The sequence below is a fragment of the Mustela nivalis genome, assembly GCF_964662115.1.
Source record: "Mustela nivalis genome assembly, chromosome: 1".
In the NCBI taxonomy this organism is placed as follows: domain Eukaryota; kingdom Metazoa; phylum Chordata; class Mammalia; order Carnivora; family Mustelidae; genus Mustela; species Mustela nivalis.
This window is the reverse complement of record NC_139020.1, coordinates 186,956,048-186,981,362: the sequence shown is the minus strand read 5'-3', so window position 1 is coordinate 186,981,362 and position 25,315 is coordinate 186,956,048. Positions and strand designations below refer to the sequence as shown.

The 25,315-nt window shown below is 39.6% G+C and overlaps 1 protein-coding gene across 6 annotated transcripts in view; it reads left to right on the top strand.

The window, feature by feature from the left end:
- The window catches only part of PTPRG (protein tyrosine phosphatase receptor type G), a gene marked incomplete at its 5' end in the record, with an annotated part of 700,341 nt that overhangs the window by 164,161 nt on the left and 510,865 nt on the right, over positions 1-25,315 (top strand). For all 6 annotated transcript variants that reach the window (XM_082727351.1, XM_082727352.1, XM_082727350.1 and 3 more), the window contains one exon: positions 17,867-17,971. In XM_082727351.1, the coding sequence (XP_082583477.1) occupies positions 17,867-17,971 (105 nt within the window). The remainder of the gene's footprint in view (positions 1-17,866; positions 17,972-25,315) is intronic.

Genomic DNA, 25,315 nt, shown 5'->3' with positions numbered 1-25,315 from the left:
TTCCACATATAGGTGCAATCATATGGTATTTGTCTTTGTCTGTCTGATTTATTTCACTTAGCATTATACTCTCAAGGTCCATCTATGCTGCCCTTAACATAGACTCATTTTTTTCTTTTTAACTGTCCTTAATAGTGACTCTTTCTTGAGGTTAGAAAATGATTGTATTGATTACTTAAATAGAAGATAGAAACAACCAAAATTTTTCTTTTAAAAGATTTTATTTATTTAATAGAGAGAGGCACAGCAAGAGAGGGAACACTAGCATGGGGAGTGGGAGAGGGAGAAGCAGGCTTCCTGCTGAGCAGGGAGCCCGATGTGGGGCTCGATCCCAAGATCATGACCTCAGCCGAAGGCAGACACTTAACGACTGAGCCACCCAGGCTCCCCACATACCAAAATTTTAATAGTGATTGTGGTCATTTTTATTCTCTTGTTTATGCATTTTATGTGCTGTCTTGTCTTTTTAATGTACTCTGCTCATTAATGTACTTCGCCTAGTGTGCTTATACAACGAATATTTATTGCTTTTCTAATCAGGAAAAGCGATAAATGCTATTAAAAACAGACTTAATTGTGCAAATGCCTAGATATGTGATAATCTGATTATTGATCAGTTTCATGGTTCCAAGATTTTTGCCAACAAAGTAATGGTTCATTATTTCATTTGCTTCAGGAAAATGATGGGGTGGTATGTCTTAGTGTGCTATTTAGATATGTTTAGATGGGTCTTCTTTAGGGCTGCAGTAATTGTTTTGATGAAATGGGTTTTCAACCACCATGGGGCAAATAAGTTGCTGGTTCTACTCTTGGGCAGCTTGCCTGCAAGGGATGCCGTCTGTTTTGGCAGAGCCGGGGGCTTGCCCTGCTGGGCTTGAGCCCACCGACTGTTGCTGCCACAGTGGCTCAGCTGTTGTGCTTTTATACTGACTGTTATTAGCCATGCAGACCTTTACGGTTCAAACCAGGCCACATCTGTTGTGAGTCTCATGACCTTCAAAACCCGGAGCAGAAAGAAATGCAAAACTCCAGGCTTTCTGTAGACAGCTCTGTTTAGAGGACTTCATTAAAAATAGTTTTCTCAAGTCATTTTGTAGAAAAGATTCTCATTTTCCTTGTTCTACATTAGCAGTGGGTTTACAGTGTTGAAAATCTGAGCAAATTAGTGTTGCTCAGAATGTGGTTTGTTGACAACCTGCATCTGATCCCAAAAGGAATTTGGTTAAAGATTTATTCTAGAGCCTTACTGTAGACCAAGAGGATCAGGTTCTTAAGGGTATATTCTTGCTGCAGTATTTAAACCAGTGATTTGGGCTTCAAGGGCAGAGTGCCCAAAGGGGCATCTGTTCTCTTTTAAAGGCGTGGCCACCGGGCGCCTGGGTGGCTCAGTCGGTTGAGCTGCTGCCTTCGGCTCAGGTCATGATCCCAGGGTCTTGGGAATTGAGCTCCTTGCTCAGTAGGGAGTCTGCTTCTCCTTCTGCCGCTGCTCCCCCTGCTTGTGCGTGCTCGCTCTCTCTCTCTCTCTCTCGGACAAATAAATGAATAAAATCATAAGGAAAAATAAAAGCAGTGGGTGCAGAGTTAGTTGACCCAAAGATCAGTGGTTATGTAAGGAATTGGGCGCTCCTAGGAATGCCTCGGAGTTTTAGGAAGTTTGCTTTTGGGAGTAAGATATTGGGAAAGGTCCTAAAATCGTGGTACCTGGAAAAGGTTCATGGTTGTTGTAAGAACGGAAACTGTATTTCCAGGTTGAATGTGGTGTGGTGATTCGTTTGGTTGTGTTTTCCAGAAAGAGTAGCATTTTAAATGAAATTGTTCTCTTTGTAGATGCTGTATGTCCTCAAAACTTAGTTCCTTCTGTGAACTAGAATGGCTGGCATGGCAGATACTGTGATGTTCCTGCAGTGTTCGGTGCCAAGCCGTTAGACCTCCTGATGCATTTATGACCTTATATCTTCATTGCAGAAGCAACGAAGAGACCATTGGATCATGTGTCTCTATGAAATACCTTTCCCTCACCCCTCCCCCAACAGAATTATTAGTCACTTCAATAGAAGAATGGAAAAAGAAGTTGAATTTTTCTATTTTGGGGGAATGAATTGAATAGAAGGAAGAAGGAGGGTTTTGCTACAGTATTCTAGGTCACATTTTGTCCTTGGTGCAGGAGCAAAAGGGACTAAAGCTGACTGTTACTGGGCTATTGAACTCTTTAAAGCAATCCATTTTAGACTTTTTAGATAGAGCAGGTTTATTTTATCCAAAATATCCAAAATGTCATTTGAACTTGTAATTAAAGTGAAAAATAATAACGAGATATTTTGCAATCATTTCTTCTTCCACAGTGTTGACAAGCTCCTGTATTTTATCCTTACGGCTCAGTTCATGGTAGCTCCGTCTGGTGGATACGGAATCGGAAATGCCTCTTCTCATCCCCTCCATCTCCATTAAAATGTGAACATATGCCTGCATGGAACATTCCTTTTTTTTTCTGTTTTAGAGAAAGTGAATTGTTTTCTCAGCAGTTCGTTGGTGTTAGCGTAATGCCTTCCTGTGTAGGCTGTAGTGTTAGAATTCTCTTTGCAAGCCTCATAATAATTTTGAGGAAATATCACTTTTATTATAGTATTTTTAGTTGTAACTAGAAAGTTTTTACAGTGGGAATTCTTTCCGTGTGAAATCTCTTAAAAGGCCAATTAAAAAAAAAGAGGCACATTGTTCCTTTTGAGATGCAGGGTTGGGGCATTGAACTAATGAAGCGGGGTCCTGGAGATGAGAGTATGTAAAATTAGATTTTAAGATTTGTCCAGGAGAGTACAGGGTTCAGAGGTCACTTTGTGTCAGTGCAAAAGGTTCTTTGTTAATGTTTTATGTTTGGGTCTTTGTTTTGTTTTCTTTAGAGAACGCATAACAGGGTGCCTGAGTGGCTCAGTGGGGTAAGCGTAGGGCCCTTGATTTCCTTGATTTCGGCTTGAGTCTTAGTCTCAGGGTTGTGACCTTGAGCCCCATGTGAGGCTGCACACTTAGTGCCAAATCTGCTTGAGATATACCCTCTCCCTTTGCCCTCTCCCCTGCTGGTGAGCACACTTGTACTCTCTCATTCTCTCCCTCCTTCCATCCATGGCCTTCCCTGAATAAATAAATAAATAAATACGACCTTAAAAGGAACCTAAATACGCACTATCCATTTCCATGTTGCAGGCCCCCAGACTTTATAGGGGCATCTCAGTTATTTTTCCTGTCCTGTGCATTCAGAAAGTCTGGGCTTGAATTCCTTTTGCATGGATGACGTAACGTGACTTGGGTGAAGTATGTTGCCATTCTGTGCCTCTGGAAAGGGGAATGCTGGGAGGATTGAACCTTCAAAGTTCTGGTGAAGATTAAATGAGATAATCCCGCTGAAGAGCTTGGCACAGTGCCTCGCTGTATATAGTAGGTGCTACAGAAATAATAGCTGTCTTTAGCATCCTCACTAATTATCTTAATTTTAGAAACGAAAGCAATACAAGGGAAATTTTAGGAATGAACGGCTTTGACACTGAGATGAGGTTTTAAAAAAAAAAAAAATCCTTCCTTCTTCCTGAAACATATGTTAAAAATCTTTGTTTCTGCCTTGATACCTTTAGCCTCATTTCCCCCATTCCATCCACTCTTCTGTCCTGGGATTGAGCATCTCTTCACTTTGGGGAGAAATATTTTAATAAGAACTGTGGTCAGAGCATCAGAAATATTTTAATAAGAACTGTGGTCAGAGCATCCCTCCACCCCCTGCCTCACAGTGTGAAAGGAAAAGTCCTGAATTCATTTCACAGAGTACCTTCTCTGTTTCTGAAACATTGATTCCCGAATAACCTCAGATATCATGTCTGATTTCTGAAACACCTAAAATCTGCAGCTTTTTTGGTTCCATTGTGTTAAATAACAAAGAATGGATTAACCTAAAGGTGGACCTGGCACAAAAGAGAAAACCTGATGTTTTTAGCAGCTTCTAACACCATCCTTTTCTCTCAGGACTCACTCCCTCACTGGTTATGCAGAGGTGATATTTAAGAGCAAATGTGTTTAATAAACCTTTGTAAGTGATATTGAAAGGAGTATTCGTTTTCCAGAATTCACTCAGGATCTGCAGTTCTGTGGTTTGGGTACATGTGTCATACCCATTTGTTCCAGAGTTTTCTATTGCTTATGCTACATCCTTCATATTTGTTGTCTGAAAAATCAGAGGAACAGTTTTGTTTCCTTCAGTTTTGTCTAATAGGAAAGTCTCCAAAGATACAAAATTTCCTTTTGACATCATTATATTTATTTATTTATTTAATATTAAAAAGGGAAACTGCCCTTCTCTTCTCCTTCCCAGCACCAGTTTGATTGGCTGTATTGCCGAATCATAAAATGATTTAAATTCAGAGTTGAAAAGTTTCCTTGCAATTGATTTCATTCAGCTCCTTGTATACGAATAGATATTGAGAGGGGGAAAAAAGCAATATTGAACTGAAACTTTCAATTTGAGAGTTGAGCTTTGTGAAGTCATAAAACTGGTTTTCCACTTGACTCTGCAAATGGATCTTGTGGTATAATTGGTCAGAGTCATAGAAGGCTTTAGGAAAAGCACAACCAAAAAAGAAAAAAGAAAACAAAGTGTACTTATTTAATAGTGGCCATTTCTTCAACAGAAAAGAGCTTTTGATAAATAGCTCCTTTTCCAAAAAAGGGAAAAAATTTCCCCCCATATAATTAGTTTAAGCAACTGCTTTTAAAGCTAGTTAAAGCAGACTTAGAAATGCTTTAGCCGTCTTGATGTGATCTGGTGACAATTTTTATGTGGTTAGAATTTTTAATTAAATCATTTTATTTAAGATTGTAATAGCCCTTTCAAATTATTTTCGTTGAGACTTGCATTGTGTTATTTCAAGTTAATAACTCTTCTTCAAGCAAGCAGAATGCAGGATATTTCTTCTGATGATTTCTTTGTGCAATTGAAGAGAACAAAGCAAACCTCATTCTTGCTGGAAAGGAAGCAAAACTAACACCTAATAAAAAGAGATAACAAAAATGAACTTGTAGCCCTGGGATATTCTGACCAGAAACATTAAATTCCTTGGATTATTTTTCACCTTAAATTTTTTTTTTCCTTTTTTTATTTCAGAGAGAGAATGAGAGAGACAGAATGAAGCAGGGAGGAGCAGAGGGAAGGGGAGAATCCTGAAGCAGACTCCTCTCTCATTGAGGAGCCTGATGTGGGGGCTCCATCCCAGGACCCTGAGATCATGACCTGAGTGAAATTAACAGTTGACCTCGTAACCAACTGAGCCACTCAAATGCCCTGTATTTTTTACTTTTAAAATTCAGGGTCCAGCCTAATTGATTAAATCAAATAATGCTGATGAGAGGCCTAATTCTCAGTGTTTTAGGAGGGAGAAGTCTTTCTATGGACTTTGAATAACAGAGGGCTATATATTTGGTAATCTATCTCCTGACCAGCCACAAAGCATACTTGTCCCTGAATACATTTTCATGATTTTAGACAATCCTGAACAGTTGCTGAGACAAAAATCTTTGCCATTGTGCTGAGGTGAATTACCACAGATTCAATTTATTAATTATCCTTTACTTGGGTCACTTTTCCAACTCTCACCCCTAGTTGGTGGGAGAGAGAGGTTTCTTTTAAGAATTGTTTGGGGAGGGTTGCCTGAGTGGCTCAGTGGGTTAAGTCTCTGCCTTTGGTTCAGGTCATGATCCCAGGGTCCTGGGATCAAGCCCCACATCAGGCTCTCTGCTCAGTGGGGAGTCTGCTTCCTCCTCTCTCTCTCTGTCTCCCTCTCCGCCTTGTGATCTTTCTGCCAGATAAATAAATAAAATCTTAAAAAAAAAAAAAGAATTGTTTGGGGAGACAGAGGAAAGTCAAATTGGGTTTAAAGCCGTGCATGGGTCCATGTTTAAGCAATAATAAAATTGTCCCTAAAAACAAACAAACAAACAAACAAACCCACCTTAGTTCCTTCTGAAATGTATATTAATAAGCAATGTACTTCTCTAAGTATCACATAGAGAGGTCGTTATTTTTCTTGTGTGAAATTGAGGGTATAATTTTAGGCAGTATATAGCTCCAAAAGAAAATAAAGTGGTAATGAGTATCTTGCTTTCTTTTCCTCATTTTGTTTGTAAATAGTTGTATCTGGCTTGCTTCTCATTAACTGTTACCTATTTTTATTGACATGTACTGCATAAGCAATTAATTGCTTGATCACTTTAGTGCAGATCCTAATTTAGATGAAAAAGGCAGAAGGAAGGTGTAGAAAATACTAGCAAGATAAAACTAAAAATGAGTTGAGTAGGTTTGGGGCCATGTTGCTGTAAATCTTAGGCCATGGTCTGCTCTTCAAAAATGTTACCTCCAGGAGCACAGCTTCCCTGCCTGAAGGTACAGCTACACAATTAACAAATGATTTGTATCTCTTCACCCTGGGGGTCTGGATGTTGAGGCACAGGTTTTTGTTCTTGCCTCCCTCCCTCCAATCTGTTCCCTGCATGTCGCAGTCACCTTTTCCAAGCGTACATTGATAAAACTGCCCTAAAATTAGAGTATGATAATAATTGCTCAACTCTGTAAATATACTAAAAACTACTACATTTTAATAAAAGTGCTTAAAAGAAAGCATATATCAGACCTAATTGGCTGAGCCTTTGGAGTCTTTGGTGCCTTCCCAAGCTCATTTCAAAGTCCATTTATGATCTTGTAGGATCCTGTCCTCCTTTATCCTCAGCCTCCTTTTTCTCCCCCAGCCAGCTCACCAGACTTTGGGCAGGTTGGACTTTTAGCCCCATACTCTTTTCTGCCTCAACTTCCTCATACTTGCTCTTCCTCTACCTTGGACTCTATCCTCCTGCCTTGCCAGTGCCTTCAGATAAATCTTCTTCCTTGACTACTTTCTCTAAGTACATTCCTTCTCTACTTGTATTTTCTGTGATTGTACCATGTATGTTTCATTTAATTTTCATATTTGTTTCACCATGTATATTAATTATAATTTATGTATTTGTTGGTTGCCACCCTCCCCAGTAGACTGGAAGCTCTAAGTGGGCAGGGACAATGTAGGGTACATACTGTTGAATGTCTTGATGTAGTAGCACCCTGCTGGAGGTAGGGACAGTACATGGAGGGAATACCAATACTTGGCTACATCTTTCCAGACTTCTGGGAAATTATCTTCTCAGCCAGAGGAGTGAAGAGCAGCTTAAGCAGATAGTAAGTGTGAAGATGGAGTAGGTACTTTGCTTACCAGAAGCACAAAGCTCTGGGCAATAGATAGCTACCAGCCACTGAGTATCCAGGCTGGCCATAATTCAAGCGGTATCTTTAACATGGCTCTAGAAGACACAGTTTTCTGGGTTTACTGAGCCAGTCAGATCTGTCTCCACCATGATTGGTATCTTAAGCAGAGGAGTGTCATGGTTGGAGTACCCTCTGTATTTCATCCTCAAGCCCAGGATTTAGGGCTTCTGCCTACTATGTGTTTTCTACAATCTCCCATGGTTGTGTATTATCTTGGGGAGTATTTTCATCATTGTGCGCATTTTGCTAGGGTTGGTAGATGTGGCATGGTTTGGAAATAGGCACCTAGTAATACTTGTCAGTTTTTTGTTTGTTTGTTTTTCCATTTCTTTTTGTTCTGTTAAAAAAACACCCATTTCCTTCAATGTTTTTCATTTTATATTTCAGAGGGACTGGGTGTGATTAATGATTCAACTATATCAAAGACTTAAGTTATGAAGCTTATCCTTTATTTCTCCAGTATAAACATTTATTAGACAGTCACAGTGACAGATTTTAGACAAAAGAAAATATGAGTGAAGAGAATTTAGTAATCTGTATCACTTTGTTTCCCTAACTCAAGTTGTAACTTAATATTTATTTCTGCTTTACTAGAAGTGACTTTTTTTTTATAGACAATGACCAATGTTTATATAATTGTAATTGAATATTCTCCACATCATGTTAGAGAAAAATCACTCTAGTTTTCTGTTTGTATTATTGGAACATGATTTTATCTTAGACATTCACCAGTAGTGGTGGTAAAAGTAGCCTAGACAACTTCCTTCTTTCGAAATTATTGTGTTTTTAGAGGCATCTAGTGGGCTCAGTCAGAAGAGCATGTTAGGTCTTGATCCTGAGGTTTTGAGTTCAGGCCCCACAGTGGGTGTAGAACTAACATTTAAAAAAATAATAAAAATTACTATGTTCTTAGGGATGCCTGGGTGGCTCAGTGGGTTAAGCTTCTGCCTTCGACTCAGGTCATGATCTTGGGGTCCTGGGATGGAGTCCCATGTCAGGCTCCTAGCTCTGTGGGGAGTCTGCTTCGCCCTCTGCCTGCCACTCCCCCTGCTTTTGGATGCTCCCTCTTTCTCTCTTTTTCAAATAAATAAATAAAATCTTTTAAAAAGACTTTATTATTATTTTTTAAAATATTTATTTATTTGACAGAGACACAGCGAGAGAGGGAACGCAAGCATGGGGAGTGGGAGAGGGAGAAGCAGTCTCCTTGCTGAGCAGGGAACCTGATATGGGGCTCTATCCCAGGACTCTGGGATAATGACCTGAGCCAAAGACAGATGCTTGATGACTGAGCTACCCTGGCATCCCCAAATAACTTTGCCTTTAAAAAATAATACTATAATTTTGGTTTTCTGAGGCCCATGTAGAAGAAGATTGGTTTTTTACTTTTGAATAGAGCTCAAAAGTAGGAGCTCTTAGTTCACAGATGTTTTTATGAGTCCTAAACTTGAATTTTGTGAAGAATAGTTGTAGTACTGTGTTAATTTTGTAGGTTTGAGAGTAATATCTGATTCAGGGCTTTGTGTTCTTGGGCAAGTTATATGCCTTTTCTGAGTGTAAGCCACAAGATTATTATTGGAGGAATTACGCAAGCCATTATATTGATGGTACTTTTAGTAGTGTCTGCCTCATAGGCAATAAGGGAGTTAGTGAAGAATTTCTCATTGGGTAAGGCCATGGGTGGCAAATTCAGAGGGCTCTAGGGACTCGATAGGAAGTATAAATGATAGAGTAGGACTGGGTGGGGTTATGAGTCTTCTTGAAAGAGCTACTTGCTATTCATCTAGTATTTTGGTACAATCAAAGTCCAGATCTCATTAAAAAAAAATACAGATATTGCGGTTCGCTCTACATTTTCTCATGCTGGCAACCACTTACACACAGACATGCGCACACACACAGACACATAGACACTCACCACACACACACCCATCCCATGCCATCCCATGCCATGCAATGTCATACTATATCATAGATTGAACAACGTATTTGGAGGGATCGAGAGATGGCTGTATTCAGCGTGGTGGCCACCAGGGTGAAATCTCCTATCTATATTTGCCAGTTTCGTTGGTCATTAAGGATTCAAAGTGATGGTGCAGCTATAAAATTGACATACAGATTTGTGGCTGTTGACATCTCCACAGCCCTATCTGTGACTAACCCTTGTTTTCTTGATAATCAAAGAATCCAAGGACTTGATTCTCGGAGAACCAAACAGAGTTGATTGATTTCTTTTAGTCCAGTGTTGTAGAATATTGTAGAAAACAATTCTGTTTTGGAAGGGTGGCTCTTTGGAAGAGTGAACTGTGGTATTTTTCAAATTTTTATGACAAATGTCTCATTAGCCCCTGTCTAAATCAGTTTTCTAAGTGTACCTCTTCTTGGACTTGTTGGGAAGCATCTATTTTTATTTCTGAAATTTTTAAGCTTGGATATAGTTAATAGCAGAAGGATTTCTTTAATTTTTTTGACTCTTTTAGTCTTGTCTGATTAGAAAAAAATAGATTTGGTCTTTTGTAATCAGTGTGATTTTAGAGTTAAATCACAAGGAGAAGTTCAGTCTTTTGCTTCTCTACCTGACTCAAGCAGTCATTTCTACCACCTTTTTTGTGTTCTTTTTTCCCCTAGGATACTACATTGCTATGTGATTTCTCTGCCTTGAATTACAATCTGTTTCACTTAAAAAAAAAAAAAAAAGTCATGGCTCTGTACTAGGTCTCTTTATCACTTTAGATGATGCAACCCCCCCAAAAACCCATATATATATATATATATATATATATATATATATATATATATATATATTCTTTTTTTTTTTTTGTAGTGGTACAATAGGTACATTTGAATATGATGAAATAGGTAATCTATTGTAATATACTCTATTGTGTTTGAGGTTAGCTCAGTATCACAAACAACTGGAGGGACCATTTGTAATGCAGTAGTTACAAAGGAATGTACTTCTTGATTCTACTTTTTTAGGACACTCACTAAGTACATTTTACTACGATTAATTGGAATACAGGCACAAAGGAGATGAGAGGCTGATCAGAATATTTAATTACCTTAACTATGATTTGATACTTTTGCCCATTGTAGGCACAAAAAAGATAAAGATTTATTCATTTTAGACTATTGTGTGGGATTTAATGTTCTTAAGTGCTCTTTAAAATTCAGAGAAAATTATGCTTGTTAGAGATTTTGCCATCCTTGAGGGATCTTTAATTTGTTTGTTGTATGAGCAGTTAAATAGATATAAACAGCCCGCTTAACTGCTTGCCTGCCATTCTGGAAATATGCATTCTGAATGTGAGTGCCTCTACTTATTTTTAGTGGGCTTATTTTTGGCAGTAACTCTGGCAGAGAACTAGGACTCTTAATATGAGAGCCAGTTCATCCATCATCTTAATTTGCATTCTGGCACTAGGAAACCGGAATGTCTTTGTTCTGATGTTTTCAGTTTTGGATGGAAGCTGACCAGTTCTTCTAGGCTTCTAAGTCCTTTCGAATGACCTAGAACTGGACATACAGTTGAGTGGAAATACCCTCAAGTGTTACTCTACTATTTTGCTTTGGGTACAGGATGTATGAGATCATGTTACAGATGGAACTCTGGGCTGTTCTCATCATATACTTACTCTGGTGTCACCTCTGCCATACAGCTACTTTCCCCCTATAGGGGATCCTTACATAGCTGGTATGAAATAGACATGGTTGGTTCCATGTGGTAAGGTAAAAACAGTAATGTGAGGGAGTGCTGTGGGTGTGTTGAAATGCGTAGTGACCGTGTGGTCTTTCTTTCTTGGTGGGCATCTTAGACTTCCACTCTTTTCCAGATATACAGATGCATATGTGAATATACCACTTTTGTCAAAAAAAAAAAAAAAAAAAAAAACAAGCCATTAGTTGTATTCTGTAGTTTTATTTCACACATTTGCAATTTTGGAAGAAGACTATTTTCCATTGTTACATAACTTAGTTTAGAGTTATCCCAGGTAGATTTATTTACCTTCCTCTCAGAGGAGCCTAAGAAAAGATGCTCTTTCGAGAATGTTATATAGTGTAGTGTTTAGAGGGGCTGGTCTCTCTGTAGGAAAAATGTTGAGCCTGCAGATTAACACAGTAGAGTTCAGACAGCTTGTCTGTCTTTATTTGCCCCAAGTCAAAATTTCTGTGAAACACTGAGAGTCAAGATTACACAGAATCTCCTGAAGATACAGTTAAGGCAGATGGGATACACATCTGCTTTTATATTCCCAGAATACAAACATTTATTGTTATAAACTATGTCCGGTGGCTCTGGGAAATTAAATCATGCACATAGGAAACAGTTTCGTTGATATCTTGTGGTAGGTAACTCTTAGGATATTTTTATAGCAATGGATTAGGCCTTTGGGTCTGGAAACATTTTTATCTTTTTTGCTTCAGGCTGGAAATGAGGTAGGCTCCAGAGAAGTTCTGAGACGTGGTAGACTTTATGAAATCTCCCTGATGAAAATACCTGTCACTCATTTCACTCTCTGCATAGCAACCAATGTGACTTAAGCTTCCTCCTGCTGAACGAGGCCTAAGCATCATTGGCTAGTTAATGCTATTGGTTTTGAAATCTTCACTTTCATCCTGTCAAAATTGAGAGGCTCCAATTCTCCTGGATGATGGGAGTAGCTGGGTGTTAACTTTCTAAACTCATTTTATTATTATACCCTTCAGAACAGGCTGCCCTGGTTTGATATTCCTCATGCCCAGGTGTGTTAGGGCTGTGTGTGTGTGTGTGTGTGTGTGTGTGTGTGTGTTGGCGTGTTGGTTAAAACCACACTGACTGGAGACTACCTCTTTTTGTGGGGGAATCTACAGCCCTGTGCACTCTTGGACGTCCTTTGTGTCTTCTACACTTGTTCCATCACTATGATCCTAGTTCCTTAAAGCATTATCACAACACTAAAAGCCCTCCTGAGCTTTCTGCTGACAGATGACTTCAGCTCCATTAACCATACTAGTCTTGGTGCTGTAGAACCTGATAGAATATATGTTTGCATAACACCAGCTCCTCCCTCTTGTTAGTCACACGATAACCATAGGCAGATTTATACTTACTGTCTATTCTGAAGAATGAAAATACATATTTTCATAAGCATGCTCCAATTTTAATTGTGTAATTAAGTTGCTGACATAAGCAAGTATGCAATTTCACATTAAGGTAAGGATCCGTAAAGGCATGCATTTGCATAATTTAATTTTCTGCACAGAAGATATTGAAAATCAATAGCATGATTCATAGCCTTACCATATCATTGCCATGCTGCTGTTGGTTGGCTGTTAAGAGTTTAGAAGAGAACAGAGAGTATTAAAATTGATTGAATTTGGTGTGCTGAGTCTGTATCTTTACGTGGGAACCACAGATTGTTTCATTTTGCAAATCTGTGCTCCTTGCCAATAAAATATTATGTTGCTTAATATACTCAATATACATTTTTTTGACTGCAGTTCAAATAATTTCTGAAAGTTGTTCTTAAAAAAATACCTTATTATATGCTTAAAATACATTTGATGAGGGGACTAAAAATTTTGTTTTGTTTCAAATGATGCAGGTTTCGTTTGTACATGATTATGTTCGTAGGGAAAAAGAAATCACACATTATTGCTCTGGATGGCGTAAAAGGGAAAACTAGATATAGTTATCTTTAACGAATAGTTTTGTGTCTCAAAGAAATCTGGTGCCAGGATGATAAAGTCCTTTGCTTCCCTGTTCATTTCTAAGTTGCCTCTCTAAACAGTGGTATATGAGGTGCTTGGGGATCATTCCTTCCAGCTTCATGTTTCAGATGTTTGCCGTTATGATGTGTGGCCGTGACTAGAAAGTGAGACAGTGGGGAGGAGGTTGTGGTTTTGCTTGTGGTTTATATATACAGACATGTATATGCGCACACTCTTAGACCAACACAGATACCGTCAGCCTTTATGTTGTTCATGTGTACGTGTGTTCATTCACTCATTCATCCATTCATTCACTGGTTACCTCCAAGGAGCTTAGAGCCTTTCATCGCTGTGCAGCATGTCCTTCAGAAGCAGAGTTTTTTGTCCATTTCTCACCTGCTGTGTGCAACCCACATCGTACCTCAGTACTTTGTTGGGGGGGCTGTGATGAAGAAAGGGATAGCCCACCTTCCTTGGGATGGCCCTGCTCTCTGTGTTACCTCTTGTCCATTGTTCTATGTCCACCCAAACTGCACTCTTCCTCTTGCCTAAATGAGCTTCTTTAGACAGTTCTGCCACTCCCTTGAGACCCTTTGTGTCCCAGTATGCTGCATATGGGATGGCTGGGAAGGTAACTGCTCTATGGGGTATGGATCCCATTACGTTGCTGTGTCAGAGGAGCTCTGATGTTTACCTCCCTTGTTTCTTGAATTGGATATATCTTTGTAGGTTTACTTTTTGTACTGAGTATTTAGGGAGCTTGGGAAGCTGGCAAGTGTGAGACCCCAAAACCATGGACTCTGTCAAGTCTAGTTAAAGACTGATGCAGTTCAGTTGTAATCTAAGGACTTAGAGGTTTTCACAGTTCCCTAATGTAGCCCTGGACTCTGTTGCTTTGCTTTTCCAGTGGGATGGGTAACACAGCTGCCCACAGGAAAGCCACTCCAGTGAGAGATGGTGCTGGCAGCCTTTGTCTTCTTTTGTTCCCTAGCCTGGTGTTCTCAAAGGTTCCAGAAAATGAAAAGCACCACCCTTTCAGGAAAGAAAGGGGGACTCATTGTGGAGATCTTGACTCTGGATAAAATCTTTTGTAAAAGGTATAAATGAATATCCTTGAGGATAACTCCATTCCTCCTTTATTTGGTTTTTGCGCTTTTTGGTTCAGCTCAGGACAGTCTGAGGTTGACGCCATATTGGTGTGATTTCTGCAGCAGCCAGTTCATCTCTGCCTGGCCAGACTTTTCCCAAGGTTCACTTAGCCTGTCAGGTTCCAGTCTGTGAGGGTGAATTGAGAATGTCAAAGTTGAATGGGACTGTGGGTTGAGCTCAGCAAGGAAGTTTGTGTTTTTTGTTTTTTTAAAGATTTTATTTATTTATTTGACAGGATCACAAGTAGGCAGAGAGGGAGGAAGGGAAGCAGGCTCCCTGCTGAGCAGGGAACCTGATGTGGGGCTCGATCACAGGACCCTGGAACCATGACCTGAGCTGAAGGCAGATGTTTTAACCCACTGAGCCACCCAGGCACCCCAAGTTTGTGGTTTTTTAAAAGTCTCTGGCTTCAAAATAGAATCACCCAGACAACCTTTTTTAAAAGTCCTGTATCCTATATCGTGGTCCCATCCCAGGTCATCCAATCTGAGTCTCTGATGGTAAGGTCCAGGGCATAGATTTTGTTTCTGTTTTTGTGTTTGTTCATTTTGCTTTTGTTTTGTTTTATTTTTAAAGCTTCCAGGTTTGAGTCAGAGCTCTAGTCTGATGATGGCCTTTTATGAAGAAATTGACAATCAGGTATAGCATAGACTCATTTGAAGGTCACCAGGGTCACCTTTAGGGGATCTTTTGCATACAAGGGACAAAAAGAGAGTTTTGGCAATCATTGGTTCATGTAAATATAAAGCGTCCCACAGGATCACTTTCAGATTACGTCTGTCATGGGCTTAAATTTTGCCAACAGAATTGATCTATAGATTTTGCTTCCCATGGTGTGGTTACATTTTTGAACTCCTCTGCCGATCTTCTACTTGACCCCCAGCCAGGCTCCTGAGGCTTCAGAATCCTGTCTTAACACTAGCAGAAAGAAAGAAGAATCTCTCTGATTGGCTGACGTCCCCATTGCCAATAAGGTCACTGGCCCCAGGGGTATGGTTTACAAGGATTGGCTGGCTTAAGCCAAACAAGGCCTACCGCTGGAGCTGGCAGGGATGGTGCTGACCTGACATGGCCATGCACTGCATGACTTGTAGGTAGGTGGGTTACTAAAACAGAGTCTCTGCAACAATTTTCTACTATGTTATTAGGCATTAAAAAAACAGTCCATGCCCACTACTGAGTTAGTTGCTTGGCTCACAATGTCTTGTTTTTATAACAATGCTGTGAGGTTGCTGCTACTTGTAGATCCATTTAAGAGGCAAGGAAACTGAGGCTCAGCCACGTACCATAATGGAAGTTACATTTCCTTGTTCAAGACAGTGCTTTACTCATGACTTTAGTAGAGGATGGATTATTTGGGGATAATTATTTAGAGTGAACTAGCTCTAAGAAAAGTATTAAACAGATACATAAAAAAGTTTAATGCACGCCCAGACAATAAATAAGCTGAACAATTACTTATGTAGCATGCTTTGGTGGAGGAAAAAATAGATTAGGAGTATAGGAGATGGAAAGTTTTATTTTTGATCCCTAGAAGCTTAGAATGGTCAGTTTCTTGGAACTCTGCCTGCTCATCTGAAGATCATACGATGGTCTGGATGGTGGGTACGTAAACCTTCATTGTAGTTAACAATGACCATGAGCAAACATAAAGATATTTGAATTTTACAAGATTCCTGTTTCCCTCTAAGGGGCTCATGTCTATGGAATATCTTTGTTCTTAGTTCAAGCATTTTTTTCCTTTTAAATCCAATCTTCGGAGTTGACATGCAAGTATAAAACACAGATCTTCTGCCACTTATGATTGGGTTATGTCCTGAGAAACTCATTATTAAGTTGAAAATATCTTATGGTGAAAATATATTTAATGCACCCAACCTCCTGAATGTCTTAGATTGGCCTAACCTGCCTTAACAGGCTCAAAATGTTTACATAAGCTTACGGTTAGGAAAGTCCTCTAACACAAAGCCTAGTTTATAATACAGTGTTGAGTATCTCATGTAATTCATGGAGTTTGTATGGAATGTGAAAAACACAATGGCTGTATGGGTGCTGATAGTTCTAAGTTGTGTTGGTGGTTGGCCCTCTTGATCTGGCGGTGGGGGGTTGGCGCTGACTGGGAGCTGTGGAGCCTCTGCTGCCTCGCGTCAGGAGAGAGGATCTTAGTCTACATATTGTCAGCTTAGGGAAAAGATCCAAATTCAAAGTTCAGTTTCCTCTGAATGTGTATCATTTTTTAAAAAAGATTTTATTTATTTATTTAGACAAGCATGCATGAGCAGTGGGGAGGAGCAAGGGAGGGAGGGAGAAGCAGACTCCCTGCTGAGTGGGGAGCCTGCTGCAGCAGTGCTGGATCCCAAGAGCCTGGAATCATCACCTGAGCAGAAGTGAGGTGCTTAACCGCTTGAACCACTCAGGCGCCCAGAATGCATATCATTTTTGTGCCACTGTAAAGTTGAAAAATTGCTAGGTTGTCCATCATAAGTTGAAGACTGTGTACTTGACACGTTTCTTAATTTCACATCAGGTGACATCATTATCGTTACTTGGACTAATTCAGAGTGGTGAATGTACTGTTTTCCTGGTGCCATCTTAATCTTAAATTGAATGTACAGTTCCCCTAACCATTTTCTCCTGCTTTTTAAAAGCACATTTGATTTTGTTTGGGTGCATTTAAATATTAACGTAGACAGCTGGGATGTATTGTGTAATTCCATTTCATTTTGGATTCTGGGCACCTGCAGTATTTGTCTTCTTACAAGTCAGTGCATTTGGGTGTGGGCTCATAAGAAATGAAATTTACATTCATGAATTTGATGGGAGGGGAGGACTTTGAACACTGTAGCAAACAGATGGAAGGTCTCTATAATGGTGGAGAAAATTGGATTCATTATGAGTTTTCAAAAAATACATCATTAGAGTTTCTTTTCTGAGCATCATTGGCCTTGTGGGTTTCAAGTCTTTAGGTGTAACCTTTAGGCCTAACAGGTGACTCTTTGGGCTTCAAAAGATGTGGAGGACTGGTACTCACCATGGGAAGTCTCCCAGGCCTTAGCCTGTGATGTGTTTGGATGGCAGCGGCCCTGGCTCTGATGTAGGCATGCTTATGTTTGGTTCCCTGATGTGCTTGCTGCATGCTTACCTGTGTTACCTGGGACCAGTTACTTAGTGTCTCTGAGGCCTAATTCCTCCATCTATAAAAGAAATAGAATGACCCCTTTCTCTCTGAGGATCAAGTAAGTCTCAGAGGCCTTTTGCAGATAAGACATAGTCTTATACATGTAGTTGGAACAAAGACCTCCGGTTCTATGTCTTCTACTACTTAGTTGTATGACCTTGCGCAAGTTAAAGTTACTTAAGTTCTTTAAGGTTCAGTGTGCTTATCAATAGAATGGTCTTGTTATTGGGACCACTGGGTCTATTGCTCGGTTGTGTTCTGTAGATTATGTAAGATACAATATATAAAGTTATTAATGCATCATGCTTGGTGGTCCAAAGGCTTGTTGTAAGCTCCTGTTAGTATTAATGTTAATCCTGGTTGTCTTGTTAGGTTATCTTAGAGCTGTTTTTCTGCAGGATCTCTTCTGTTAGCCCTGAGGTCTCTGCTGCTGGGAAGTCATCGGTGGTACGTTAGACACCCTTCCCCTGTCCAGTGGAGTGAAGACTTTGACTCATTGTGCTCTCCCTCTCTTCCAGCCTTGACGGAAGGCTACGTCGGGGCCCTGCACGAGAACAGACACGGCAGCTCAGCGCAGATCCGCCGGCGTAAGGCCTCAGGTGACCCATACTGGGCCTACTCAGGTGAGTGGATGGGGTCTGGCCAGGCTCACACTGGCCATTGACCACCCCATTGAGCTCCCTGGAAAGTACTCTTTAAATCGCGTTCACACCCAACCTGTTTGTTCAGACCTTTTGTAGTTCACTAAAAGTTGAAACACTCTACCATGATTTTCCTCAAGGTTATAAGTACCTTAATTTCTCTCTCCCACCTGTTTTCTCAACCTGCTTTCCCCCCTCAATTTGCATTTATTTCTGAACTTTACTTGTTAATGAGTGATTGTACCAAACTTGTAATTTCCCCCAAAGACACAGCCTTTTCTTTTCCGTCTTTTCAGTGGCTGTGATTTCAGAAAGCAGAAAATAGAGGGCTAGTCTTGAGCTGCTTAATGTCTGCTAAATATTACAAAGCGTCACATATCAAAATGATCTGTTATGCTTTAATCTAAAAAAATGCAACTTTATTTTCAAATCAGATCTTGTTAGTTGAATATATTTCAGCCCTCTCTGGTATTCTGCAGTTCTTTTCATTTTTTCTTTTAAACTTAAGCCTTCCAGGCACTGAAGACCGAGAGCATTGTAAAAGCTATGTTGAATATTACATTGCAAATAATTTTCTTACATTCCGAGGGGCGAGAAATGAACGCCTATAAGAATATATAGACGGTTCTGGATTATGTTCCCAACAACTACCAAAAATATGATAGGTGGCTTATTATTTCTAGAAGAGATTTTGATGCCCCAATATATATGGAAAATGTAGCTAGTTACAGAGGAATGGTTGAGGAAGATAGACTACTTTGGAAATTACTTTGGCACTAAATAATTCAAATAATTTGTATGAAAAGGCTTGAAGGCATGGGTATTAGTATTAATAATAAATCTGTGTTTATGCAGTGTCATTGCATATAGAATTGAGAGGCATTATTTTCATAATGATGCTCTGGTTTTAAATCTTGAATTTCCACCTGCAAATCTTGTTAAATTTATGTCAGTGTAAAATTTATAGGCTTGATCTTTAATTACACCTTATCTATTGGCTTTTTGCATCCTTTTGTCTATTGATAAATCTCCTGCCCCTATAGGGAGAATAGCCTATCTGTTTTGTTTTGCAAGGAACAGATAGTGATTCTGAAGTCTTCCATCACACCCAACTCCTTGTGATTAGAATTATCTAATTAGAGCCTTTTTGTCACTATTTCTGATAAATGAAGGGAACCGTGAGATGAAGGCCAAAATTACATATATATATAGCTTCTTGCCAAGAAAACTGAAGAAAATTTATCATTTTGTTCTCAGTGGCTCCGATATCAGTTAGGAAGAGGCGTAAAGTGGCCTGTTATTTATAGTTCATCAATTTAGAATAACAATGCTGTTAGTGAGGAAATTGGAAGTTATATCCCATCAGCATCTCCAGTTGCAAATGGCAGTGAAGAAATGAAAGTCCTAAAACTTTTCCCATTACTCAGTTAAGAATGGACATAAGTAGTAAGGTCTTTGGTATAGAGCAACTGTTGATATCCTTAACTCTGGTGGACATAATGAGTGTCTATTTCACATTTCTGGAATGGATTTGGGTACTGTCCCTACAGGTTTAAGGGCTAATAGTTCAGCCACAGGCTTTGGCACCCTTTTCTCTAAAAAGCCAGACAGTAAATATCTTAGTCTTCTCTGGGTGTGTGGTTTCTCTTACAACTACTCAACTTTGCCAGTATGTGCAAAGGCAGCCATGGATGATGCTAGATGAACTGCTGGGTTTCCATGAAAATGTATTTATGAACACTGAAATTGGAATTGTGTATAGTTTTCATGTGTCAGAAATATACTTCTTTTTGACTTCTTTTTCCTCAGTCATTTAAAAATACAAAAACCATTCTTCTTAGGCTATATTAAAACAGGTGACCTGTTAGATAGGGTCCACAGGCTATAGTTTGTCAACCTCTCTCCTAGTTGAATTTTTTTTTTTCTGGATGGGATGGAATAGTCACATGAGGAATCCCCCAGAAGGATATAGTCTGGTTTGGAAGAACCAGTGAAGTCCCTTGCTTGAGGGTGAAATGGAGAAAATGAAGCATAAAAGGAGAAGAAAAGAATGAGACAGGTATCAATTGATGCTACATGGTCCTAAAAATTCCACAGTATCAGTGGTTGCTTCACTCCAACATGGTGGAATAGTGATTCTCATGTCAACAAGACTTAGAGTCCGTCAAAGACCCTCCTGAAGACCAGGAAGGAAGGAGTTGTTATCTGTCACTTTTGACACTAAAGACCAAGGTCTTGAAATCACAACAGACCAGATTTGGCTCTTAGCTACAGGCACATATACCTCTAGGCCTAAATGGTGCCTGAAAAGTGGGGCTGCCAAAAGAAGGGCCCTTTGTTTGTAGAGGAAATTTTTTCTGAATTTTGCAGAAGTGAACCAGCCCATTTCTGAAAGATGGGTTTGATGGTCCACATTTTAATTTCATACCTCTAGTTCCCAGATTTACCTTAGTTCCTCCTAAGATAATACTGGTGTTTTGGGGGTATGGTATGTGAGAGTACAAATTTTGAAGTCATATGGGCTGTAGCTCAAACATAAGCTTTATCTCATAACATCTTTTGGACGTTGGGAGAACATTTAATTCCGTGGAGATTCAGTGTCTCCATCTTTGAGACGGGGTTGATTAACAGCACTTCCCTCATAGAGCTGTTTTGGGAATGAAATTAGATGATTTGTGTGAAAAAGGTAACAGAGTCTCTTGCATCAGGTATTTAATATTCCCGCTGTTTTAGATACTGTTATTACTTTTGCTGCTGTTTGTTGATGTTGTTATGAGGATTCTCGGTGGGTAACTGATGTACAATGGGTGGGCACTAGGTTATCCTATATTAAACAAACTATATTAAACCTAATTTTAAGCAACTTTATTAAACAAACTATCCTCAAGTTCAGAGCTTGGCAGGTGATACACACCAGTGCTGTTTTTGTGAATAAAGTTTTACTGAAACACAACCAGGCCCATTCCTTTGGGCATTGTCTATGGCTGCTTTTGTGCTGGGGTTGAGCAGTTGCTGCAGACATTGACCAAAAAAGCCTAGAATATTTTTATCTGGCTCTTAGGAGAAGAGGTTTACTAATTCTTGCTTACATTGAGATCACTTGGGTTTTCGAGCAGATGTTAGCCTGACTCATAAACCGAACTGTTCAGAGATTTGGAAAATGTCGTTTTTGTTTTTTGTTTGTTTGCTTGTTTTATCCCCCCCCCCCCCATCCTGCATTTTCTCTTGAGCTGGAAGAGGAGCACATCTCCTAGTTAGCATTCAGAGTGAGTTGGGTGATCCTGCTTTTGGAAAGGACTTGGGAAGAACAAAGATTGGAGTGGAGTGGGGTGTGCTTCAGGAGATGGAGCTGGGAGATGGGTGGGTGTTGGTGGTTCTGGGGCCCCCTGCCCCTCAGTGACTGTGTATTCTACTCATTAGGTTGCCTTTGTGTGGATGGGGTTTGGTGCCTGATGCTGACCTAGTTATCCCACTGGCCTCCCCCTCACCCCCCAGTCACTTGAGGAGAGTTGCAGAAGTTTTCAAGGTGTGGATAGCTTATATTTAGGATATTGTCACGACAGTAGTTCATCAGTATTAGTGTAACTTTTACATTAGGACTAACCATGTTATTTCAGTTTGTCTGTATCACTTCAGATAACGCAAACCCCCTCATTATATCTGAGATGGTAAAATCTTTACTTCTGTAGGCTTATTAGGCAATGCTGTCGTGAACACCTACAGCTCTGTCATAGAGGGCTGTTTGTTGAGGAGTGGAAATATGTGCTCTGGTTCCATTGGGATCACCTGAAGATTGGTATCTCTCTGGTTCTTCATTTTGTCTACTGTAAAAAAGGAGGTCGTGATATCTGAGTTCAATGTGAAAGTATCATGCATAAGACATTGAAGTGGAAATAAATGTAAGATATTATTATTGTTAACTGTTAATGATGGCTTTGTAATTTCGAGATTACTTTATGTCTTTGGGTTTATTTTCCTTATTCCAAGACAGGAAAGAGAGGGTAAAGACCTCTTTATATATTTCATACAGAATTATGCTGAAAAAAAGAAAAGCAATAGATGCAGAAGAGTTTCTCACTGGAAATATTAAAACAATTTTTCTATTACTTTTACTTGACTAAGACATAGGTATTTTTCTGTGTTATTTGAAGTGATGACAGCTCATGAATTTTGGAATTTGCCCAGAACTTCTGTAATTATTACACAAAAAGTAACAAATGCTAGGTAGGTCATTGTTGCCTGAAAGGGAAATGAGAAACAAATCTGGAGCAAGTTCAGGGGGATATTGGAGGCATTTCTATAAAGCTATCTGTTTCTTCTCCTCTCCCTCAGAGACTTGGAGAAAAAGCAGGTTGTGGTTTCTCCTCTCAATCTTTTTTTTTTTTTTTTTAAACTCCTCCGTTTGGTTTTCTGCATTTGAAATAATCACTATCTCATGTTCTTTCCTTATAGAAAGATTCTAGGAATTGGTACAAGGGGGGCTAGTTCTCCAACACTGAGACATGTAACGACCAGAATTCCCTGTAGGAAGTGTCTGGTGGTGTGCTGAGTAGAAGCCAAACAGGATTAATCTAAGAGGCGTTCCAGCTGTGGTCAGGACATTGTAGGAGGAGACCTCCAAGGTCCCTTTTAATTGTCCCGGGCTTGATGACTTGCTCAGCTGTAAAATGGCGATAAAAAGGCCATACCTTGCTGGATGGCTTTGAGGATTAGAGGAAACCTATGAAAGCACCTGGTGGAATTCTTGGCTTCCACTCTGGAGTGGGATACGTATTACCCATTTGGCTCTTAATTATATGCCAGCCCACTACATTATTCATATAAACATCTTATTTTATAATGTGTGTGCGTGTGTGTATGTGGTGCATGTAGGTGTATGTTTCATTTTCCCAGCTACATGTCCAATACTTGAAGACAAGGATTATAGTTTATAATTCGTTGGTTTTTTTTTTTCCTGCTCTGGGTCAGAGTGTCTTATTTTGTACATATTTAGTACATATTTTTTCAAATGGGTGAATGGATGTACGGATAAATGAACTCATGTTAGAGTCTTGGCTTGAGAACTCACTCAGGATCCTGCCATGAAATTCAGATAAAGCAGTGGGCGATTTACAAAAGGTTTCACCACTGGATCCTTTTAAGTAATCAGTCCCCCTTGTGAACTTAAGATATAATTAAATTCCTAAAATATCATTTCCATGCTTATTTTTAATTGTGTCTATAAAGGGTAAAGCAAAATACACATGCCTGCAGAAGTCTGCCTTTGTCCCAAGAACAATGGAAGCCATTGTAGAACCTCAGAGTTTGATATTAATATTGTATTATTTGCTCTTCTAATACCTTCTGTGAAGTTTCTTAAGGGAATCATTTCCCTAGAGACACTGCATTTGCAATAGCGAGCTTCTGCTCTGATGGAACCATACCACTGAGGAGGAATCAGTCTTGAGACTCATCTTCCCAAGTCCCAGCTCGAAGTTACCTCCACTTCGAGCCTAGTCTAATCCCTCCCTCCCTTTTCAGTCTCCCTTTTTTTAAGAAACAGTTAATTTCTCTTTTCTCTATAATTCCGTATTATTCTATTTACTGCTATAAGTTGAAGATACTAACTTATTCACTGAACACACTTATTGATTGCTTACTGCATGCAAGGTGTTGTACTATAATGGGAGGGATCAGAGAAGCTCCCAGAATTGCTGCTGCTAGATCCTAGACATTAAAGATGGGCAGGTGTTTGCCAGGATGTGCGGAGGCCTTGAGACCTTAAAATGATCTGGCAGTGACTGGGGAACTCAAAGGAGCTCAGTAAGTATAGAGCATATGGTAGGGCAAAGAAAGTTGAGGGAATAATGCAGCTTGTTGGACCATGAAGGGTCTTCACAGTATTCTGCTATTGACCTAGAACATCTACCTGAGGGTGATAGGGAGGCATTTCAGGGTTTCATGGTGGAAATTAACTAAGTGATTTTATATTTGAGTAAGACCTCTGATTGTAGGGTTAAGGATTGGTCAGCAGGGGAAGAAGGCAGGATGAAAAATGATGAAGTTGTGTCATCAGAAATTGGAGAGATTGAAGGAGAGAGTTCATGGGAATCATTACCGTTAGTATGTGGAAGGGAACACAAAATCATCTAGGATGATCCTGGGTTGATTGTAGATGGCCTTGCATTTAATTTAAATGAGTAAAGAGGATTGGTGGGTTGGTTGTGAAGGTAAACATTTTGGACTTGAACCTGTTAAGATGTGGTATAGTGTTTTTTCCATATTTCTTACACTTTTAAACTTTTTCCTTGAACAGAACCTTTGTCTGTAATTACTCTTGGTATTTCCCCGTTCTTTCTTAAATGTTTTGGAATAAGGAGGGCCTCAAGGTAGGAAACACATTGTAGCACAAACTGTTTCTTCCTATAGGTACTCTTTTTTTCTTTTACACATGATCTGTGATTACAGGGATAGATAGGGTGAGAAAAAAAACACATATGGTCACACACTAATCAGGACTTTATGTATAAAAGAGAAAAATGTGTTGCCATATGCTTAAGATACCTTGAGCATTTTTCAGTACTTGGCCAAGTTTGGCTTCCTCCGCCCCTACCCGTTGGAAAGAAACAGTTCTCATATCTTAGAGAGGCTGCCTTTTTCATTTTTCTTTTTCTTTTTAAAACTTTCTTCTAATCTTTGCCACCTTAGTTCTGAAGTTTTTCTGGCATCTTCTCTCTGGAGATGGTTTCACAAGTGTTTGTAAAAGTTAATGGATGCTATTGTATGCTATAAGAGGATATCAATAAATTCCTTAGGGTCTTCATGACCCTTGGAAAAGCATCTTAGGAAGATGAAGTACGTTCAGTGCAGTTGGCAACAAGTAATAGATATCAGTGATAACCATTTCAGTTGTTAACTATGATGGGACATTTCATATGCGGCTAACAGGAAGCCCGAGAGTTTGGGTTTTAAATGAACTCTGAAGATAGCAGGTTGGTGGGGTCTTTTTGGAGGGCTCTTTGGCAATATCTGTGAAATATTAAATATTGATAGTCTTTGATTCCAGCACTTCTGTTTCTGGGAATTTTTCTTTCTTTTTAAAGCTTTTTTTTTTTTTTTTAAAGATTTTATTTATTTATTTTATTTATTTATTTGACAGACAGAGATCACAAGTTGGCAGAGAGACAGGTGGGTTGGGGGGAGCAGGCTCCCCGCCGAGCAGAGAGCCCGATGCGGGGCTCGATCCCAGGACTCTGGGATCATGACCTGAGCCGAAGGCAGAGGCTTTAACCCGCTGAGCCACCCAGGTGTCTCTGGGAATTTGTCTTTAAGAAGCACTTGTACACT